This window comes from Neolamprologus brichardi, chromosome 18 (genome assembly GCF_056152115.1).
Source record: "Neolamprologus brichardi isolate AB-2024 chromosome 18, ASM5615211v1, whole genome shotgun sequence".
Classification (NCBI taxonomy): domain Eukaryota; kingdom Metazoa; phylum Chordata; class Actinopteri; order Cichliformes; family Cichlidae; genus Neolamprologus; species Neolamprologus brichardi.
Window position 1 is genome coordinate 25,217,605 of NC_142121.1, and position 18,211 is coordinate 25,235,815.

An 18,211-nucleotide genomic window follows, 5' to 3' on the forward strand; every position below is an offset into this window, starting at 1 on the left:
AACCACAAGACTCAATCTTCAACACAAGACCAAAGTGAAGATGTTCGGCCACGATGTGCAACGGGATGTTTGGCAAAAACCAAACTCAGCACATGAACAGAAACACCTCATACCATCTGTCAAGTACAGGGGGAGGAGGGGGATGGTTTGGGTTTGCTTTGCAGCCACAGCACCTGGGCACCTTGCAGTCACTGAGTCAACCATGAACTCCTGTCTAAACCAAAGTATTCTCAAGTCAAATGTGAGACCATCTGTCCGACAGCTAAAGCTTGGCTGAAATTTGGTCAGGTATCAGTACAACGATCCCAAGCACAGGCACAAATGTACAAGGAATGGCTAAAAGAAGAAAGGAATCAAAGTGTTGCAGTGGCCTAGTCAAGGTGCGGACCTCAACCTGACCAAAATACTGTGGCGGGATAATTGTGCATAACTGAATACCCACAAACCTCACTGAACTGTAAAGAAGAGTGGTCCAGAATCCCTCCACGATGATGTGACAGACTGGAAGTACAGAAAATGATCACTTTAAGTTATTGCTGTTAGGGGTGGCTCTGCAAGCCATAACAATGCGATGCACTTTGTGTTGTCCAAGTTTCTGTTAAACAAATAAGGACACAGTGTAACATGTCATGTGTTGTTGTTCGTCTGAGGCTGTATTTACCTAAAGTTAAGGCCTGCTTAGGACCAGACAATTTTTTAAATGTTCTGATACAGAAAACTTTAGAATTGGTCACTGCGGTGCTTTCTATTTTACGATGACTGTACACAGATTGAAACATAATTCACACAACTAAGCATGGACAGGCCCAAATGCTCCTTGTCCATCCTCAAGTCTGCACTGTTTAGGGACTGCAGACAGGAAGGATTCAGAGTAAAGACTTAGTAAATGTATTAAATGAGTGTCTCTTTTGGAAGAATTCAAATAAATAAAAATGAAGGTTTTCAGTGTGTTTCTCAATATGAAAGCAAGAGTGGGCATTGTCCAGCCAATGGTTTTCAATTTAGGCATATCAACCAACAAACTGACCAGATGACCTGCCAACTAGTGTAGTAGTGAGCTAATGTTTCTAATATTTTAACTATCTTATTACTTGCAGTCATAGATAACTGGTGTAATATGTAATTTTCAAAATGACGGGGATTTAAACACATAAGAATAGACATAAGTATCTGTTGTCTCTAAAGCCACTTTCATAAATCATAATTAAAACCGCAAACAAAACATCAAAACAGACACATTTTTGTTGATCAAAAGTCTGAATCTTCTCACGATCTAGGCTGAGTCATTTGCATTGACAGCTTAATCATTTTTGCTTCTTTAGTGGTCACCGTGTTCCATGTCCCTTACTAAGACGTGGTGGGCTTCAGGCAGACCAGGTGGAAGTTTTAGGGGCTTTACTTTGCATGTTTCCTCCATTCTAACACAATGATGTGTGATTAAAAAAAAAAAAAAGCTATTAAAAGCCACGTTTACTATGTGTGGGTAGAAAGAGAAAGTACAGCTCTGTCTCAGTGTGCTAGAGCTGGGGGAGGTCTGAGGGGCTGAGAGCGTTTGAGGTCGATGAGACATTTTACTCGCGCTAAAGAGTAATGGGTTTTTCCCAGCCCTGAACCCACCTTAGTGGTCCCCCATTGTTGCTATTTGCATGACAGAGCTGTTAAACATTTAAGCAAAAACCCTAAACTACAAATTAAGCCGTAGTTAAACAAAAGTGTGGCGTAAACATTGCAAAAAAAACCACTGGCACTAAGGCTTTTCTTTCAGTTGTCACATTCATGTGCCGTCGAGTCAAAAAGTACTGCGCACGGTTCAGTTTACAGTAGGTTTCAGAAGAATCTCTGTGAAGTTTTATTTACTTTGTACTGTATTGCATTATTTTTCACACTTTTTCATAAAACTGCAAATGCTTGTGTGGGTGCATGCATGTGCAGTATGAAGGTGACAATGAATAACTTCCTATGCCTCAGTGACTAAATTATACTCACGCTGCACGGAGCCAAAAGAACTACGTGAGGTCGCACTTTCCTCTGTGCGGGTCTACCACAAAATGCATATGTAGTGCCGAATACTAGAGGATATGTGGCAATATGTACTATTGCAGGCAAAAAGACGTAAGATTATATGAAGAAAATAGTCCTACCTTTTACCTCGGCCTACTTATTTTATCAGTTTTAATAACAAATGCAGGTCAAAAGTTAATTTTTGTATCGACACGATTCCTGAGTCGCCTTTTGACCCCAACTCTATGAACAACTTCCTGAAATCTTTTTAACCTACATTAGCTGTTAAAGTCTTAGGCCAGATCAATGCTGCTGTAAATGTGAAATCAATTTAGGATTCATTCCCCCAAAGATTTCACCTTTTATCAATGGATTTGATTCAATCCTTTTTAAAGCCTCATTACATGCTTTGTGGAGGTAGATGACAAACGCAGGAATGACTTAAAACCGCAGGCTGTAGGACCAAAACAGTGAGTTAAAGATGCTGAAATCTCTCATTTATTTATGTCCACATTCATCTCTCATCTGTCACCTAGCACACAGTATTTTTTTCCTATTGTTAAGGCAAAAGTATGACAAAGTATTCAAGTATTCCTATAAATACACCTTGTACATATTTGTCTGTGTCAGCTATTTCATGCTGCACGGACTACTGAAACATGCCTAATGTTCTTAGAAGAGAGGAAATAGCCCCTATATTAGCCTTCTGCTAAATTAGACCCCGCAAGCGTAAACTCATCCCACCTGCTCAAGTGTACTCAGGATGTGGTGGTTAGCATGGTATCACAGGCCCCCAGTTTCAGAGAAAACCAAACTCGACCCTGAAACATAAATGCAAAAATATTGCAGGAATATGACCTATATTAAAAAAAATTGCCCCAGCACAATTAAACTTTTAAAACCTTTATGCTCATGCTGAAAGCAACAACACCTACTCTGAAATTTCTATCTCATTTTGTTCTTACTCATGGAAAAAACTAGTCTTCCATTAACAAACAGTCATTAGGGGAAAAAGTTACATGTTAACATATAATATACAACTAATATAATGCATATTTACATCTTATAATATGTACTTGTATTTTGGGTTTCTGTGCACCACAAGGTGTTTTTGTGGCATTTTATGTGCGTCACAAATAATCAGGCTGAAAAGAAAAAACCCCATACAGATTGTGAAATTGATAATTCTCAAATGCAATTACTATCTATAACATTAGCTTATCTAGAATTTTCGAATGTACGTGAGTAGCAAATGTCACCAGTTATCATGGTGATCAGTCAGAGATGTGTCTGTTCTTCTGCACACCCATAACAAGTAGACTGTTTGCATGAACCTGACTTGTGCATTAAAATAGAAAGAAAAAAAAACACTGTAGGTTTTACACCCTGATACTAACACGGTACGTGAGCCTCTCTGCTATTTTAGGCGTAAGTCAGCTTTATATCAGAACAAGTTGTTAAGCCAGACCATGTGATGTCCAATTTTCTTTAAAATTACCATGCAATCTCCATAATGGAAATATATAACGTCATTGCATATTAATTTTAGAACTACAGTGAAAGGATAGCAACAACTTCACCTACTTCCAAAGTGCATGGAGAGGATGAGAAACTAACAATGCAGGAACTCCAGCAACACTTAAAGGTTGCTGAGGGAACAACTTTATTAACTGACCAATGCATTTCGACTTGTGGCCTTCATCAGGGTATTCCTCACCATCCTGACCCATCATGACCCTGATGAAGGCCACAAGCTGAAACGCATTGGTCAGTTAATAAAAATGTTCCTCTTTACCTATAACTACAGTAAAAGAAATATCAGTTACAATTTTAGGTTTTACACTGCACTTTGGCAGTTAAGTGGATGAGGCAACTGAGTTAGCTTAAGTGATTAGGACAGTTATTAGCAGCATAGTTTTGAGTGGTACTACTCTAAGCATGTTGTTGTTTGATTGGTTGAGCAGCATGTTGGAGGATACAGAGACGTGCTAGCTGGTTTAACATCTGGTTAGTTGGTTGTTAATTGTTAGCACACTGCACTGTTAGGTGATGTTATTGTATGGCAAAATTATAGCAACAAGGGAAAAGAAAAGTGAAGAGACTCCTTAGTAGAGCTGCTTTGAGGGTATTGGCAAAGGCAAAGTGATAAAGATCAAAACCACACATACCACCTTCCCTTAACCCCTAGACTGGCATTGAAACTATCACTCAACTTTTAGTACAGGTTATTGGTGCAAGGTTTGTGTGATAGCTGGCACAAGTCTGTTTACCATGCCCTATGATGTAAATGATGCACATCTCCAGATTCCTATCAGTGTTTAGCTGCATTTCTATATTGGCTTCCTTCCTGCACATTGGTTATTTCCATTTTTGTACAAAAACAGTGAGACTTAGTAAGAACAAGAGTTCCCAGGAACATTCCTCACCCACATTTTTCATATTTTACAACAAACACAACATTTGCTTAAAAGTAACTTTAATTGATTGTGGGAAAGCTTCAAATATATACCTTTTTAAAACAAACATATTTATGACAATGAAACATGACAAACTGACATTTATATTTATATATATTTATATATTATATTATACTATGTAGCTATAGTATTCTTTTTTTTTAACTTTAATGATGAAATATAGCAAGAGCGGTAAAGCTAAGTAGAGTGGCACTGATTTTAGTAAGCTTTAATTTGGGGGGGATTTCTCAGACACATTTTCACTGCTCCTTGTTCCTCCATCCTGCGTGTCCTCTCCCAAAGTGACATTCTTTTGAGGGATCTTTTCTGATGTTGGGGGTGCAGTGGATGTTGCTGGTGTGGATGTTGCTGGAGTGGATCCTGTTGGGGTCGTGTCACTTGCGAATCCCTTTTGCAAATTCTCCCTGTCCACCTTCTCAATTGCTTTTCTTGTCCAGTCAGCGTCTGGTTTGGCACAGATTGTCTTTCCAAGCACGGTCTGTAACCTGCAATTGTTGGTTGGCTATTAATGGCATTGTAATACATTTCTAACATTATTTGTATATACTGGTAGGTGCGAACAGATTTAGAGGCCTCACAGCAAGCCTGCATGTTCTCTCATGTTGTGGGTCCTGGGTCTAGATAGGTGGTCTGCACCCATCTAGACCCAGGACACTCTTACAAAAGAGAGTCTTGATTCTCAAATGCTTCACTTCTTGCTTTTAAAAGTTAATAAAAAAAAAAAAAAATCACCTCTATTGCATCTAGTGCCATGCAATTAGCTTGTATTGGACATCTCCATGCTTATCAAATATTTTCCCCTGCAGCATCTCTTTACAGAGTGGTTTCTGAAACTCAAAGGCCTTCCTGTGAACATGTTTTCAAAGAATTTCCTCCAGTACAAAGAGGTTTCAGTGAGAACTGCTGACAGGTTTTTGGATCGTTAGGAATGACATGACTACTAAAGTCCCAACTGGCCAATTTAATTGGTATAGTGGTGAAAATCAAAGACAGACACTGTATTTGAATAGTCAAACATGTAGAACCAAACCTCTCTGAATGACTGGATATCACCACAGCAAAATGTGTTTTCATATTATAGGTCATTTATTTGTCATTTTATTGTTATTTTAAAATAGTTGGATGGAGTGTATAAACTTTATTAAATTATATCTATTCCTTTTTTTAAGCAGTGAAGACAGTGAGGTTAAAGTCTGAACGGAAAGCACAGTGTCAGATGTCAGCTGATCATCCCAGAGTTAACACAGAAAGAGGTGGGCATCCATTCCCTCTCACATCTGCACTTACTGTAAGTTTATAGTCATTTTTAATTGAACAAGTATGGTTTTGGAAGCAATGTGGAATATAAAAAAAACTCAATACAGGGCCAGCCAGGAGTTTACAACCAAGAACCTTGTTGTGCCCACCTCTGTGTCACTGCCCGTTATCTATGTATTTTCAAATACAGTGTGAAGATAATAATGAAGCATCTCTTTGGAATGGGGAAGCAAACACCTAGAAAGACCCCAGATGGCCAACAGCTTTGAACCCAGAACCTTCATGCTACATGTGTTTATATTCATAAAATACAAGTTAACATGCAGTGTGAGGTTTTTTATTGAACACTTACTGTACTGCTTTGATGCGACAAGTATCTTCAGACTGAATGTCGTAATTCACAATTCGGTCAAGTGGGACTCTGGTTTTGGACCACACGACACAACAACTGCGTATGCTTATAGGGGCTGAAAATGTCACACACAGAAAAAGTCGCATTAATTTTATCCGTTAAAAACAGTCAGACCATAAAGTAAATGAAAAATTATTTCTTCCTTGCAGTACTCACTTGTACGGACTGAGCTCATCCAGGTAGTGAAACAGAGAAAAGCGGCTAAAACCAGGCTGGGCTGCATCTTTAGTATTCCGCTTTAGGTTTGTTCTTCAGAAGCTGAGCCTCAAAGCTGTCTGCACAAACCTTCACAGCCTGTTAAATAATCTCTGTGCCTCCCTGAGCTTTTATCAGAGTATCGATTCAAATGAGTCTTGCTTACATGGCAGACGCAGTGCATGCGTTCATGGTATTTCCTAGTGTGGTCTTTCTGAGCAATCAGGTTTTGATGTTGATTCTAATAAGAAAAAAAGACCCCTTTGCGCTTGTTCTTATTTTACCAACACAATGGGGTAAAAAAAACCCACTGAGTTTATCATTTATAATTAAACTGTTAACAATGCAACAAGTACAACAGCATCAGAAATACAAACTTAAATAATCGTAACTATGTGCATGCACAGAAGCAGATTAATCCACTTCCTTTATATTCAATCTGAAAGCCACAGGTGACCTGCATTTTAGGTGGCATGTGACGTGGTAATTTAAACCGTGGAAAGTTTTCACAGTGAGAAAGTGAGTTAAGATCAGTGAGTGATTGAATTTGAAAAGCATCAGTCTGAGAAGTTTTAGCAGACTGATACTAATGATTACATCACTAGGCATACTGATGATGTAATCGAGTCAGTTTTTAAAATGAGAGATTTGGTTAAATTAAAGTCAGTTTATTATAGTAAATAAAGAGTGAGTAGGTTCAGAAAGCAGAGTTTCCTCATTTGACAAACATTAGAGGTTAGTGTGCAGTTAAAGGTACGAGCAACGACAGCGACCAGAGTATGAATAATTCTAATGACAAAAACACAATATTTGCTGGAAAGTGCTTTATTGGCAGTTAAAAGTGGGAAAACTTTGAAGTACATTTCTGTACATTTTCATAAAAACAATATGAAAACAAAGAATAGGGATATATGGTAATATATAGAGAGATTAATGTTACTTTTATCAGGTACTGTTGATGAAATAAAGCAGGAAGAGTACAATAAAAGAGAGCAACATTTGCCAACTATGATAAGTTTGAAATGTTTTGTGATTTCTCAGACACATTGTTTCTTGTTCCCTCTCCTGGCCTTTTCCTCTGTCCTTTCCTTCTTCTGCACTTCGTCAGAGAGATATTTTTTGATTTTGTGGATGTTCTTGTTGTTGTGGATGTTGTTGTGTGGATGTTGTTGTGGATGTTGTTGTTGTGGATGTTGTTGGTGCGGATGCTGGTGGTGTGGATGTTGTTGATAGTGAGGATTTTGTTGTTGTAGATGTTTTAGTTGTGGATGTTGTTGTTGTGGATGTTGTTGGTGTGGATGTTGTTGGTGCGGATGCTGTTGTTGTGGATGTTGTTGTTGTAGATGTTGTTGGTGCGGATGTCGTTGGTGCGGATGCTGTTGGTGCGGATGCTGTTGTTGTGGATGTTGTTGGTGTGGATGTTGTTCTTGTGGATGTTGTTTTTGTGGATGTTCTTGGTGCAGATGTTGTTGGTGTGGATGTTGTTGTTGTAGATGTTGTTGTTGTGGATGTTGTTGATGTGGATGTTGTTGGTGCGGATGTTGATAGTGAGGATGCTTCTGGTGTGGATGCTGGTGTGGATGTTGTTGATGTGGATGTTGTTGGTGTGGATGTTAATAGGGAGGATGCTTCTGGTGTGGATGCTGGTTTGGATGTTGTTGGTGTGGATGTTGTTGATGTGGATGTTGTTGGTGCGGATGTTGTTGGTGTGGATGTTGTTGGTGCGGATGTAGTTGGTGTGGATGTTAATAGGGAGGATGCTTCTGGTGTGGATGCTGGTTTGGATGTTGTTGGTGTGGATGTTGTTGATGTGGATGTTGTTGGTGCGGATGTTGTTGGTGTGGATGCTGGTTTGGATGTTGTTGGTGTGAATGTTGATAGTGAGGATGTTTCTGGTGTGGATGCTGGTTTGGATGTTGTTGTTGTGGATGTTGTTGGTGCTTTCTTCTTGTCCACCCACTCCATTGCTTTTATTGTCCAGTCAGCATTGGGATTGGCACATATTGTCTTTCCACGCACGGTCCGTAACCTGTAATTGTTAGTCAGTCATTAATTGCACTGAAATACAGTTTTGATATTATTTCTAAATATATTTTGGCATATTTGGTACATGTTAAGTTTAAAGAAAGAGAGGCTGGTTGGCTCTGTTGCCTCACTGTGTGGCGGCCCTGGATTCAAATCTGGGCACGGTCTGTGTGTAGTTTGCATGTTCTCTCTATGCTCTGGTTTCTCCTGGCTCTCAATAATATTACCGGTAATAGTTGCTTTTCTAGGCCAATGACATTCCCACAAAGAGTTTTTTGTCTAAAAAGTTTCACTTTCCCTATAAAATAAAAGTTAATATTTATAGCAAAATTGTTCCCTCTCAGTTACACCTAGTGTTACGTTGTCGGAGTCCGTTCTTGGTCATCTAGGTCATGGTAGTCATAAGAACTTGAAAAGAGGGCGACTGTACTGCAGTTAAATGAAGACGTTTCGCTTCTCATCTAAAAGGATTCTTTTTCTAACAGTTCAATATGCACTCAGTTTTTAAGAAACTTTTCCTGGACCATCTCTTTGCTTAGAGGGTTAAATTCTTTATTTGTTATTTAATTTATGAAGACAATTTAAAAACATTCAGGTTATTTGATTTTTATTATTTTATACCCATCCATACATTTCAGGTTTGGGAAAAGTACTCTCACCCCAAGTCAGCCTGAGGCGAGAGGCAAAGTGGACTCTGGACAGGTCGCCGGTCCATCACAGGACCACATACAGTCATTCACATGTACATTTACACCTGATGTCAATTTAGAATGACTAGTTACTCAGGCCTGTCTTTGGACTGGTGAAACAAACATCTAGAAAAGACCCCAGCTGGCCAACAGCTTTGAACCCAGAATCTTCATGCTTCATGTTTCATGCTTCATGTTTTATTTTTTATTTTCCCTAAAATACAAGTTAAAATACAGTGTGGGGTTTTATGAACACGTACCATACTGCTTTGATGCGACAAGTATCTTCAGACTGAATGGCATAATTCACAATTCGGACAAGTGGGACTCTGGTTGTGGACCACGAGACACAACAACTTTCTCCAGGTCCTGAAAAAGTCACACAGACAAAGTCACATTAATTTTTACCCTGAAGAAAGACCACACAGTGAATGAAAAGCCTTTTTTCTTTCTTTCCTTGCAATACTCACTGGCAAAGGCCAAGCTCATCCAGGTGGTGAAGCAGAGAAGAGTGGTTACAATCAGGCTGGACTTCATCTTCAGTATTGCGCTTTGGGTTTGGTCTTCAGAAGTTGAATCTTGATTCTGTCAGAGCAAACCTTTACAGCCTGCTAAGTAATCTTACTCCTTCCTGATCAGATAACGGAGTGTCGAATCAAAGCAGTGTGGCTCACGCAGCAGGCGTGGGGTATATAACGTTTCCAGCTTGTGAAGTTCTCTCAGTCGTTCTGAGCATTACATTTTTGATCTAGCCTCTTATAAAACATAAGCCCCTCCGCTTCTCCCCCACCCAGACCGTTCATCATGGGGGGATAGTCACTATGGCCACATAGTGGGGAAAGGAAATATTGACTTCATCTGTTACAAGCTAAAAATGACAAACAGTCCTTTCACCACAGACCTGCCCACAATGCAACATAAACAGCAGCGTATAGAAATACAAACACACATAAACATAGTTACTTGTACACACACAGAGATACTCATCACTTCCCTTTGTGCTCACTCTGAAAGCCACAAATTGCCTCCACTGTCACTACGAGTTTGAAAAGTTTGCTAGCTTAAAGAAGCATTGAATTTGAGCGTGAATTAATACTGAATGTTAATTAGGAAAGTGGGGATTTCACACAGTCAATCAGTGAATTGAATTGTGAGTGTTTGAATTTGATTAATTCTTATCTAAAACATCTATGAGAGAATTAAGTCACATCTTTCATCCTGCTGTCAACCACAGAATCATACATGAAAGGGTGGTGCTCCGCTAAGCCTTCGTCAGTAGCCCTTTACACACATGCTATACCCATACAAGAGGTTACATTTATTTTTGCCCTTTCTTGCAATTGCATGGGTGTGTAGTGACTAACATCGCAGGACCGTTAAGCTTAATTTCCTTCTTTTAAATTAACAATAAACCATGAAATCAGCAGTTTTAGCATGTGGAATCCTGGGAAACTGACTTTAAACATCAACCAAATCCTCACAGTCAGGAGCAGAACAGGATTTGTAATTCAACACTGGAAATGCAAAGGATTTAAGAGGACAATGATATTGTCCCCTTTGTAAACTACTATGAACTATAATCATGTCAACATATTGTTAGAACATCTGAAGATGTGTCACAGCTTGGAGTTACATTAGAATAAATTCCCACAAATAAACAAAACAAAGTTTTGGATATATTACTGGGTTAAATACGTGTTTCTTTTATTTTCAGAATAAGTACAAACATGAGTGGCGTCCCTCACAGCTGCTCGTGAGAGAGACTGCAGGCAGTTTTGTTTCATACTAAAGTAGAACAAACCAGAAGAAAGGGTAAAAGCTGTATTGGAGAGCAGGAAGGAAGGAAGTAGTATACAGGAAAGAGTAGGCATCAATTGTGTGTGCAGGAGGCAGCACATGCCAGTCCTAGAGCATAAAACCAGCATTTCACAACCAGTCATGGAGACCAATAATGTAGTTGTCTCATTTTAAAATTTAAAATGACAAAGAAATAGATGATGGGTGAAATTAAAAAAGGAAATAAGTGAGTGACTACTGTGCTGTATATAGTAGAAGAGGCCAGGGCAATGCATGCAAAGACCACAGAAAACAATGTTTACAAGACACAAAAGAGAAGCATGAATAAGAAGACAGCATAGAATTATACCATGATGGGTTTAATTAAACAGAAGAACATGTTTTTGCCCTTTTTTCCTCTTTTTGTTTTTTCCCTGTGTTCTTTCCCCATTCTGCCAGTCTTTAAATATGTGTTTTTTTTAACGCTGCTGGTGTAATGTCACTTACTGTTGCTGCTGCTTAGCTAGTTAGTGGGACACAACATGTTCTTAGTCCATGGAACTACACAGCAGTGTATTTGACAAAACACAATCAGGCTCTGCCCTGTCTCCTTGTCCTTCTGAGGGATGTTTCCTGATGTTGGGGATGCAGTGGATGTTGTTGGTGTCATGTCAGGTGCACATCCCTCGGCATTTAGCTTTTGCGAATTCTCCCGGTCCACCCACTCCATTGCTTTTCTTGTCCAGTCAGCATTGGGATTGGCACATATTGTCTTTCCACGCATGGTCCGTAACCTGTAATTGTTAGTCAGTCATTAATTGCACTGAAATACAGTTTTGACATTATTTCTAAATATATTTTGGCATATTTGGTACATGTTAAGTTTAAAGAAAGAGAGTCTGGTTGGCTCTGTTGCCTCACTGTGTGGCGGCCCTGGATTCAAATCTGGGCACGTCTGTGTGTAGTTTGCATGTTCTCTCTGTGCTCTGGTTTCTCCTGGCTCTCAATAATATTATAATAATATAATACGGTCCGTAACCTGCAATTGTTGGTTGGCTATTAATGGCATTGTAATACATTTCTAACATTTTTTTGTATATACTGGTAGGTGCAATCAGATTTAGAGGCCTCACAGCAAGTCTCCATGTTCTCTCATTTTCTGCGTCCTGTGTCTAGATAGGTGGTCTGTACCAGAGGAACCAATCGCAAAAGAGATTCTTGATCTAAAAAGTTTCACTTCTTGCTTATGAAGGTTTTTTCTCTTTTTCTCTTTTAAGTATTTCTTGTCCACCTTCTGAATAGCTTTTTTTGTCCACACAGCGTCGGGTTGGTGAAAATTATCTTTCCAAGCACGGTCCGTAACCTGCAATTGTTAGTCATTAATGACACTGTAGTGCAATTTTGACATTATTTCTAATCAAACACAGAGATGTTCAGTTAAGTTTGAAGACACAGCCCATATGGAAAAGAAATAGTAAAAACTTATAAAAGACTTGCACAAGATGTGGCCTACTTCATTTAGTGAATCATATAAGGCTTATACGATTTACTCATGAAAGTTGCCACTTTCTCATTACTTTCATATATTGTTTTAGTAAGTATCCAAAACATACAAGTTTATATAATTTTTCAAGGGATCTTATATCTGTTTTCACTCTTGTATGCTTTTCATACAAGTTTCACACAAGACAGATACAAACTTTATAAGATTTATATATATATATTTTCCATATGGGAGAGGCTCTGTTGGAATGGGAATCAAGAACCAGTCCTTGTAGTTCTGCCTGCCTGTCGATCCCGGTTATCAGTTCTTGCACTTTCACTACAATTTGTGATTTGTGTATATACCTAAATACTAAGAGAAAGATCACATGTGTCCTCATTAGGAATTTAAGGATTTGATTTGGTGTGTTGGGCTATAGCCTGTAGGTTTATATCGCTGTTTGGTAATTATGAGACAGTGTTCAGATCATTTTACAGAGCAACATGAAAGCAACATAACCAGTAGTATAATGAATGTCTTTCTCCTGGGGGTAATAAAGTAACGTACTGCATTATTTTTAAGAAAAGTGTTCTGTGTAATATGTGCAATAATTACTTTTTAACTTTTTTGTTGAATGACCTCAAAACTGATCACAAAAAAGAGGAGAAATACATTCAACTAGGGATGGGTATTGATAAGATTTTCACGATTCCAATTCCATTTTCGATTCTGTTTAACAGTTCGATTCTTTATCGATTCTCTTATCAATTCTTTTTTTTTTAAAAAAAGGAGAACACTAAGGTCGATTAGCTTAGAACTTTGTTTTATATCTTCTCTTTGAACAAGATAATTAAAGAAAAGAAATTTAGGAGTAACATGGCCTTACAAACTCAACAGTGACATCTTAAGAGATCCACAGCCTACGGCTCTTCAATGGGGTGTCACAGGATGCCAGGAAAAAAAATTGTAAATGTAAAATAATAAAATAAATATTCTCCTGTAGCAATAACAAAGTATAACATAAATTATTCTGTAGCAATTACACAAGAATATCCAGTAATGTCCCTGACTACAATTAAACACCTTCACTTACCGAAAATCGGTTGCATCTGCTGTGGCAAATGGGTGTAAGCCTTTTACCACAAACTTAGTCACTGCTCGGTGACATTCATCTATCCTGGCCTGAAAGGAGACGCTACCAATAGACTGCAGCGAGAACTGCCAGCATCTGAGCCAGCCAGACTCTGTCTGTCTCTCTCATCATGGTCACCTAAATGCACAGTAATGGCAGGTTTTGTAATAAGGCAGATCGCGCTAACATAATATGCACTGTTAGTTGATTATTTACCTGCCGCATTAACGGGAGAGGACGTGCAAACGTTACCGTGCTGCTGGGTTGAGATTCACGAGTCCGGAGTGGAATTAAAAACACGACATTCATTTAAGGTCATCGCGTGTTTTGTTAGCAAATGCTTTTGCATATTCGTAGTGATTCTTCCCTTAAATGAAATATCTACTTTGCAAGTATTGCAAGTTGCCCCATTGTCATCTGTTCTCGTAAAGTATAATCAAACTTTTGAGCGTTTGAGCCGCTTAGGCGCCGTGTTTCCTGCCAGGTAAATGACACTCCGCAACGTGGTGACGTCATTTGGGGCGACTGGAATCGATAAGGGAATCGTTTGCAAAAATGGCAAACAATTCCAAGGAATTGAAACAGTGGGAACCGGTTCTCAACAAGAACCGGGTTTTGATACCCATCCCTACATCCAACCTGCACAAACATTTGACCACGCAGCCTTCATATTTATGAAGCAGATGTGAGGAAGCAGTTTAAGAGTCTGAATGCTCGAAAAGCTCCTGGTCCAGACGGCGTGTCTCCTGCCACCCTCAGACACTGTGCAAACGAGCTGGCCCCAGTGTTTTCTGCCATTTTCAACTCCTCACTGCAGGCATGTCATGTGCCTGCCTGCTTCAAGTCCCCTACCATAATCCCTGTCTCCAAGAAACCTTGGATCACTGGACTAAATGACTACAGACCTGTGGCTTTGACATCTGTGGTCATGAAGTCATTTGAGCGCCTGGTTCTCTCCTACCTCAAGACCCTCACGGCCCCCCTCCTGGACCCCCTACAGTTTGCATACAGAGCCAACAGGTCTGTAGACGATGCTATCAACATGGCTCTACACTTCATCCTGCAGCATCTGGACTCCCCAGGAACCTACGCCAGGATCCTGTTTGTGAACTTCAGCTCTGCCTTCAACACCATCCTTCCAGACCATCTCCAAGGCAAGCTTTCCCAGATGAATGTGCCTGATCCCATCTGCCGGTGGATCACTGACTTCCTGGCGGACAGGAAGCAGCATGTGAAGCTGGGAAAGAATGTCTCGAACTCCCAGACCATCAGCACCGGCTCCCCTCAGGGCTGTGTTCCTTCTCCTCTGCTCTTCTCCCAGTACACTAACTGCTGCACCTCCACCCACCAGTCTGTCAAGCTAATCAAGTTTGCAGATGACACCACCGTTATTGGACTCATCTCGGACGGGGATGAGTCTGCCTACAGGAGGGAGGTTGAACGTCTGGTGTCCTGGTGCAGCCACAACAACCTGGTGCTGAATGCCCAGAAGATAGTGGAGATTATTGTGGACTTCAGGAAACACACAGCCCCACTCCCCCCCATCATCCTGACTGACACCCTCATCACCTCTGTGGACTCATTCCGCTTCCTGGGTACCACCATCACCCAGGACCTGAAATGGGAGCCCACCATCACCTCCATCATAAAGAAAGCCCAGCAGCGGATATACGTCCTGAGGCAGCTGAAGAAATTCAACCTGCCAACACGGACAATGATGCAATTCTACACTGCAATCATCGAGTCCATCCTCACCTCCTCCATCACCGTGTGGTACGCTGGAGCCACTATCAGGGACAAACAGAGACTGCAGCGTGTTGTGCGCTCTGCTGAGGAGATGATTGGCTGCACACTCCCATCTCTGCAGGACCTGTACACCTCCAGGACACTGGGGCGTGCAGCTCGGATCACAGCTGACCCTTCTCACCCTGGACACAGTCTGTTTGACCTGCTCCCCTCAGGCAGGAGGCTCCGGTCCATTCGCACCAGAACCTCTCACCATGAGAACAGTTTCTTCCCCTCTGCTGTTGGACTCATGAACAATAACCGTGTGACTGTTCCCACCACTAACACATGACCCTACACTCTCAGCATCATTCCATGTTTGGCACTGATCACCACCTGCACTCATGTATATATATATCTACTTAGCACTTTTAATTTTTATTTTTATGTTTATTTGAGTGTTATCTGACAGAATGCTTGCACTAAGTACCGCAGCAATTTCCCAATGTTGTAAACCTGTCATGGTCTGCAGTGGGTGGCTGGAATTTCCATAAGGCTCCTGAACCTACCTGGGATCCGCCCCTGGGCAGGGCCAACTCCTGCACACCTGGAGCCTATTGTAGGCAATCAAGCCACAGGAATTTAAGCCACACATTGATGTTCATTCACTGCCAGTTCGTCATCAACACATGTTGGTAACAGGCCTTATACTTCAAGTTCTTGCTGTGATTTATCTTGTTAACCAGACTCTCTTGTGCTGCAGTTGCTGTTTTCACCTTGGCTCACGCTCCACCTCCAGACTCAGGATACCAAGCAATCATTTTGAAAATCCCTCTGTGCCTCACCTGCCTGCCCTCCTGCCATCACACTCCATCTGAAGCCCCGGATCTCAGGTCAGCCTTTCTACGCCACTCAGCCCTCCCTGGATTCTCTTACCCCCCTCTCAACACTCCATGTCCCCTACTGCAAGTAAGAATTGCTACCCTTACAACTTGCCACTTCAGAGCTGCCTCCACTACCTCCCTAACTCCACTGTCTTCTCTCTTCAGTGTGACTGTTCCCTGCTCAGCTCCACTCTGCATCCCGTTCCCTCGCCCTAGCCACGTTTCCCAGGCCACGCCACGTCAAACTCCACGTCTTATTGTTTTTTGTCTTTGCTACGTTTTTTGCACTACGCCTAATAAATTGTCACATCATCTGCTGTCTCAGCTCTGGGTTTCTGCACCTGAGTCCTGCTCAGTACAGGCCACTCGGCCCCGTGACAAAACCTGCTCAACATTTGGCAATAAAACCATTTCTGATTCTTATTATTTTGGATGAATGTAATTTCTTTGATATGCTGCTTAGAGAGGGTCATGACTCTCAAAGTGCAGACAATAACAATCGATAAGGGAATCGATAAGGAATTGAAATTGTATGTTTTCTCTGTGCTCTGCACCTATCCAAGCCCAAGGCGAAGAATCTTACTTCTTGCTTATAAATAATAATAATAATAATAACAGATCCTTCTCAATTGCATCTGGTGGTAAATTTACAATTCCAGTACACAGTGAATTTGTAAACCTTTTCTGCAGCATCATCCACTAAACCAGAAACCCCTACAAATGATCTGCTGGAATTTCTGTGAATGGTTTTCAATGAATTTGCTTTATTACAAAATGGTGCAATGGAATACAGAGGTTTAAACCTGTATTTTTGCTTGCACTGAAAATTTGGTATAAATTCTTTATAGTCGCTTATGACCCACATCTGTTTAGACAGTACCTCACATTTTGTATGTGAATCAGTTATTTGTGATTATAGGTACACTGAAAGTCATTTGGATTTTTGCAGGTTAGAATAAATCCTTTTGGAAATTTCACATGATATTATCACGGTAGGCACTAGTTTGCGCTTGAGTTTTGTATTGCTGTATTTGCTCTGTTTTTGAGGTCTGCGTTGAGCAGGTGGCCTTACCTTTGGGTGGAGCATCTATCGTATGCTCCTCAGTTCTACATCTGTTGCTTTTTCATTCCCAGTTCCATTTCTGAGATGTGCAAGCAACTCATTCTGTACAATAAAACCTTGTGAGTTTTTTAATTAGTTTCTATTGGGTCTATTGGGTCATGCTATGAGTTTACTTTTTACTTAATGGGGTTTTTTTTTTAACATTATGTAAAAAATCTGTAAATTCATAGCTTTCTGTAGAATTTGTTACTAGTGTTGGATATCAACAGGAAACTTTTTTCACCAATAGATGTTGGGGAGGCATTTTCATCGAGCAACATTAGAATGTTTTCAGTAGAGGGATACATTAATGTATCCCTGTTGTGAAGCGATGTGAACACTTACAAGCATTTAAGTTCACATCTAACCCTGCTGTCAATTTAGAATAATTAGTTAATCTATCAAGCATGTCTTCAGACTGGAGTAGGAAACTCCACCCACAACAACTGGCCAACACCTTTGAATGAAGAGCAAGTATATATTTTTCAATACAGTGTGATGCTGTCTATAAACTTACCGTACTGCTTTGATGTGACAAGTATCTTCAGACTGAATGTCGTAATTCACAATTCGGTCAAGTGGGACTCTGGTTGTGGACAACACGATACAACAACTGCGTATGCTTATAGGGGCTGAAAATGTCACACACAGAAAAAGTTGCATTAATTTTATCCCTTAAAAACAGTCAGACCATAAAGTAAATGAAAAACTATTTCTTCCTTGCAGTACTCACTTTCACAGGCTGAGCTCATCCAGGTGGTGAAACAGAGAAGAGCGGATACAATCAAACTTGACTGCATCTTCAGTACTCTACTTTAGGCTTGTTCTTCAGAAGTCAAGCTTCAATTCTGTGAATGCAAATGGTCTGCACAGCCTAAAATTAAACAGAAAAGATAGCAACTGTTCTGTTCACCGCATGCCAACCCATAATACGACATATAGAGCTCAGAGGTAAAACCACACATGCATGATCATAACTACTTGTACATATCCTGTGCATAGACACAGAGATACTTATCACTAAAGCTACAAGGTAATACAAGCCACAAACTT

The 18,211-nt window shown here is 40.3% G+C and overlaps 1 protein-coding gene across 1 annotated transcript; it reads right to left on the reverse strand.

The window, feature by feature from the left end:
- Positions 1 to 4,596: 4,596 nt before the first annotated feature.
- On the reverse strand, positions 4,597 to 17,958 carry LOC102780481 (uncharacterized). The gene is made up of 11 exons (XM_087831330.1): positions 17,892 to 17,958; positions 17,676 to 17,790; positions 11,422 to 11,626; positions 9,527 to 9,641; positions 9,317 to 9,425; positions 8,204 to 8,371; positions 7,654 to 8,117; positions 7,386 to 7,441; positions 6,304 to 6,370; positions 6,088 to 6,202; positions 4,597 to 4,963 (listed from the first exon to the last, which is right to left on the reverse strand). The coding sequence occupies exons 1-11, from the start codon at positions 17,956 to 17,958 to the stop codon at positions 4,687 to 4,689; spliced, it is 1,758 nt and encodes a 585-aa protein (XP_087687456.1). The 3' UTR covers positions 4,597 to 4,686.
- Between the last annotated feature and the right edge of the window lie 253 nt (positions 17,959 to 18,211).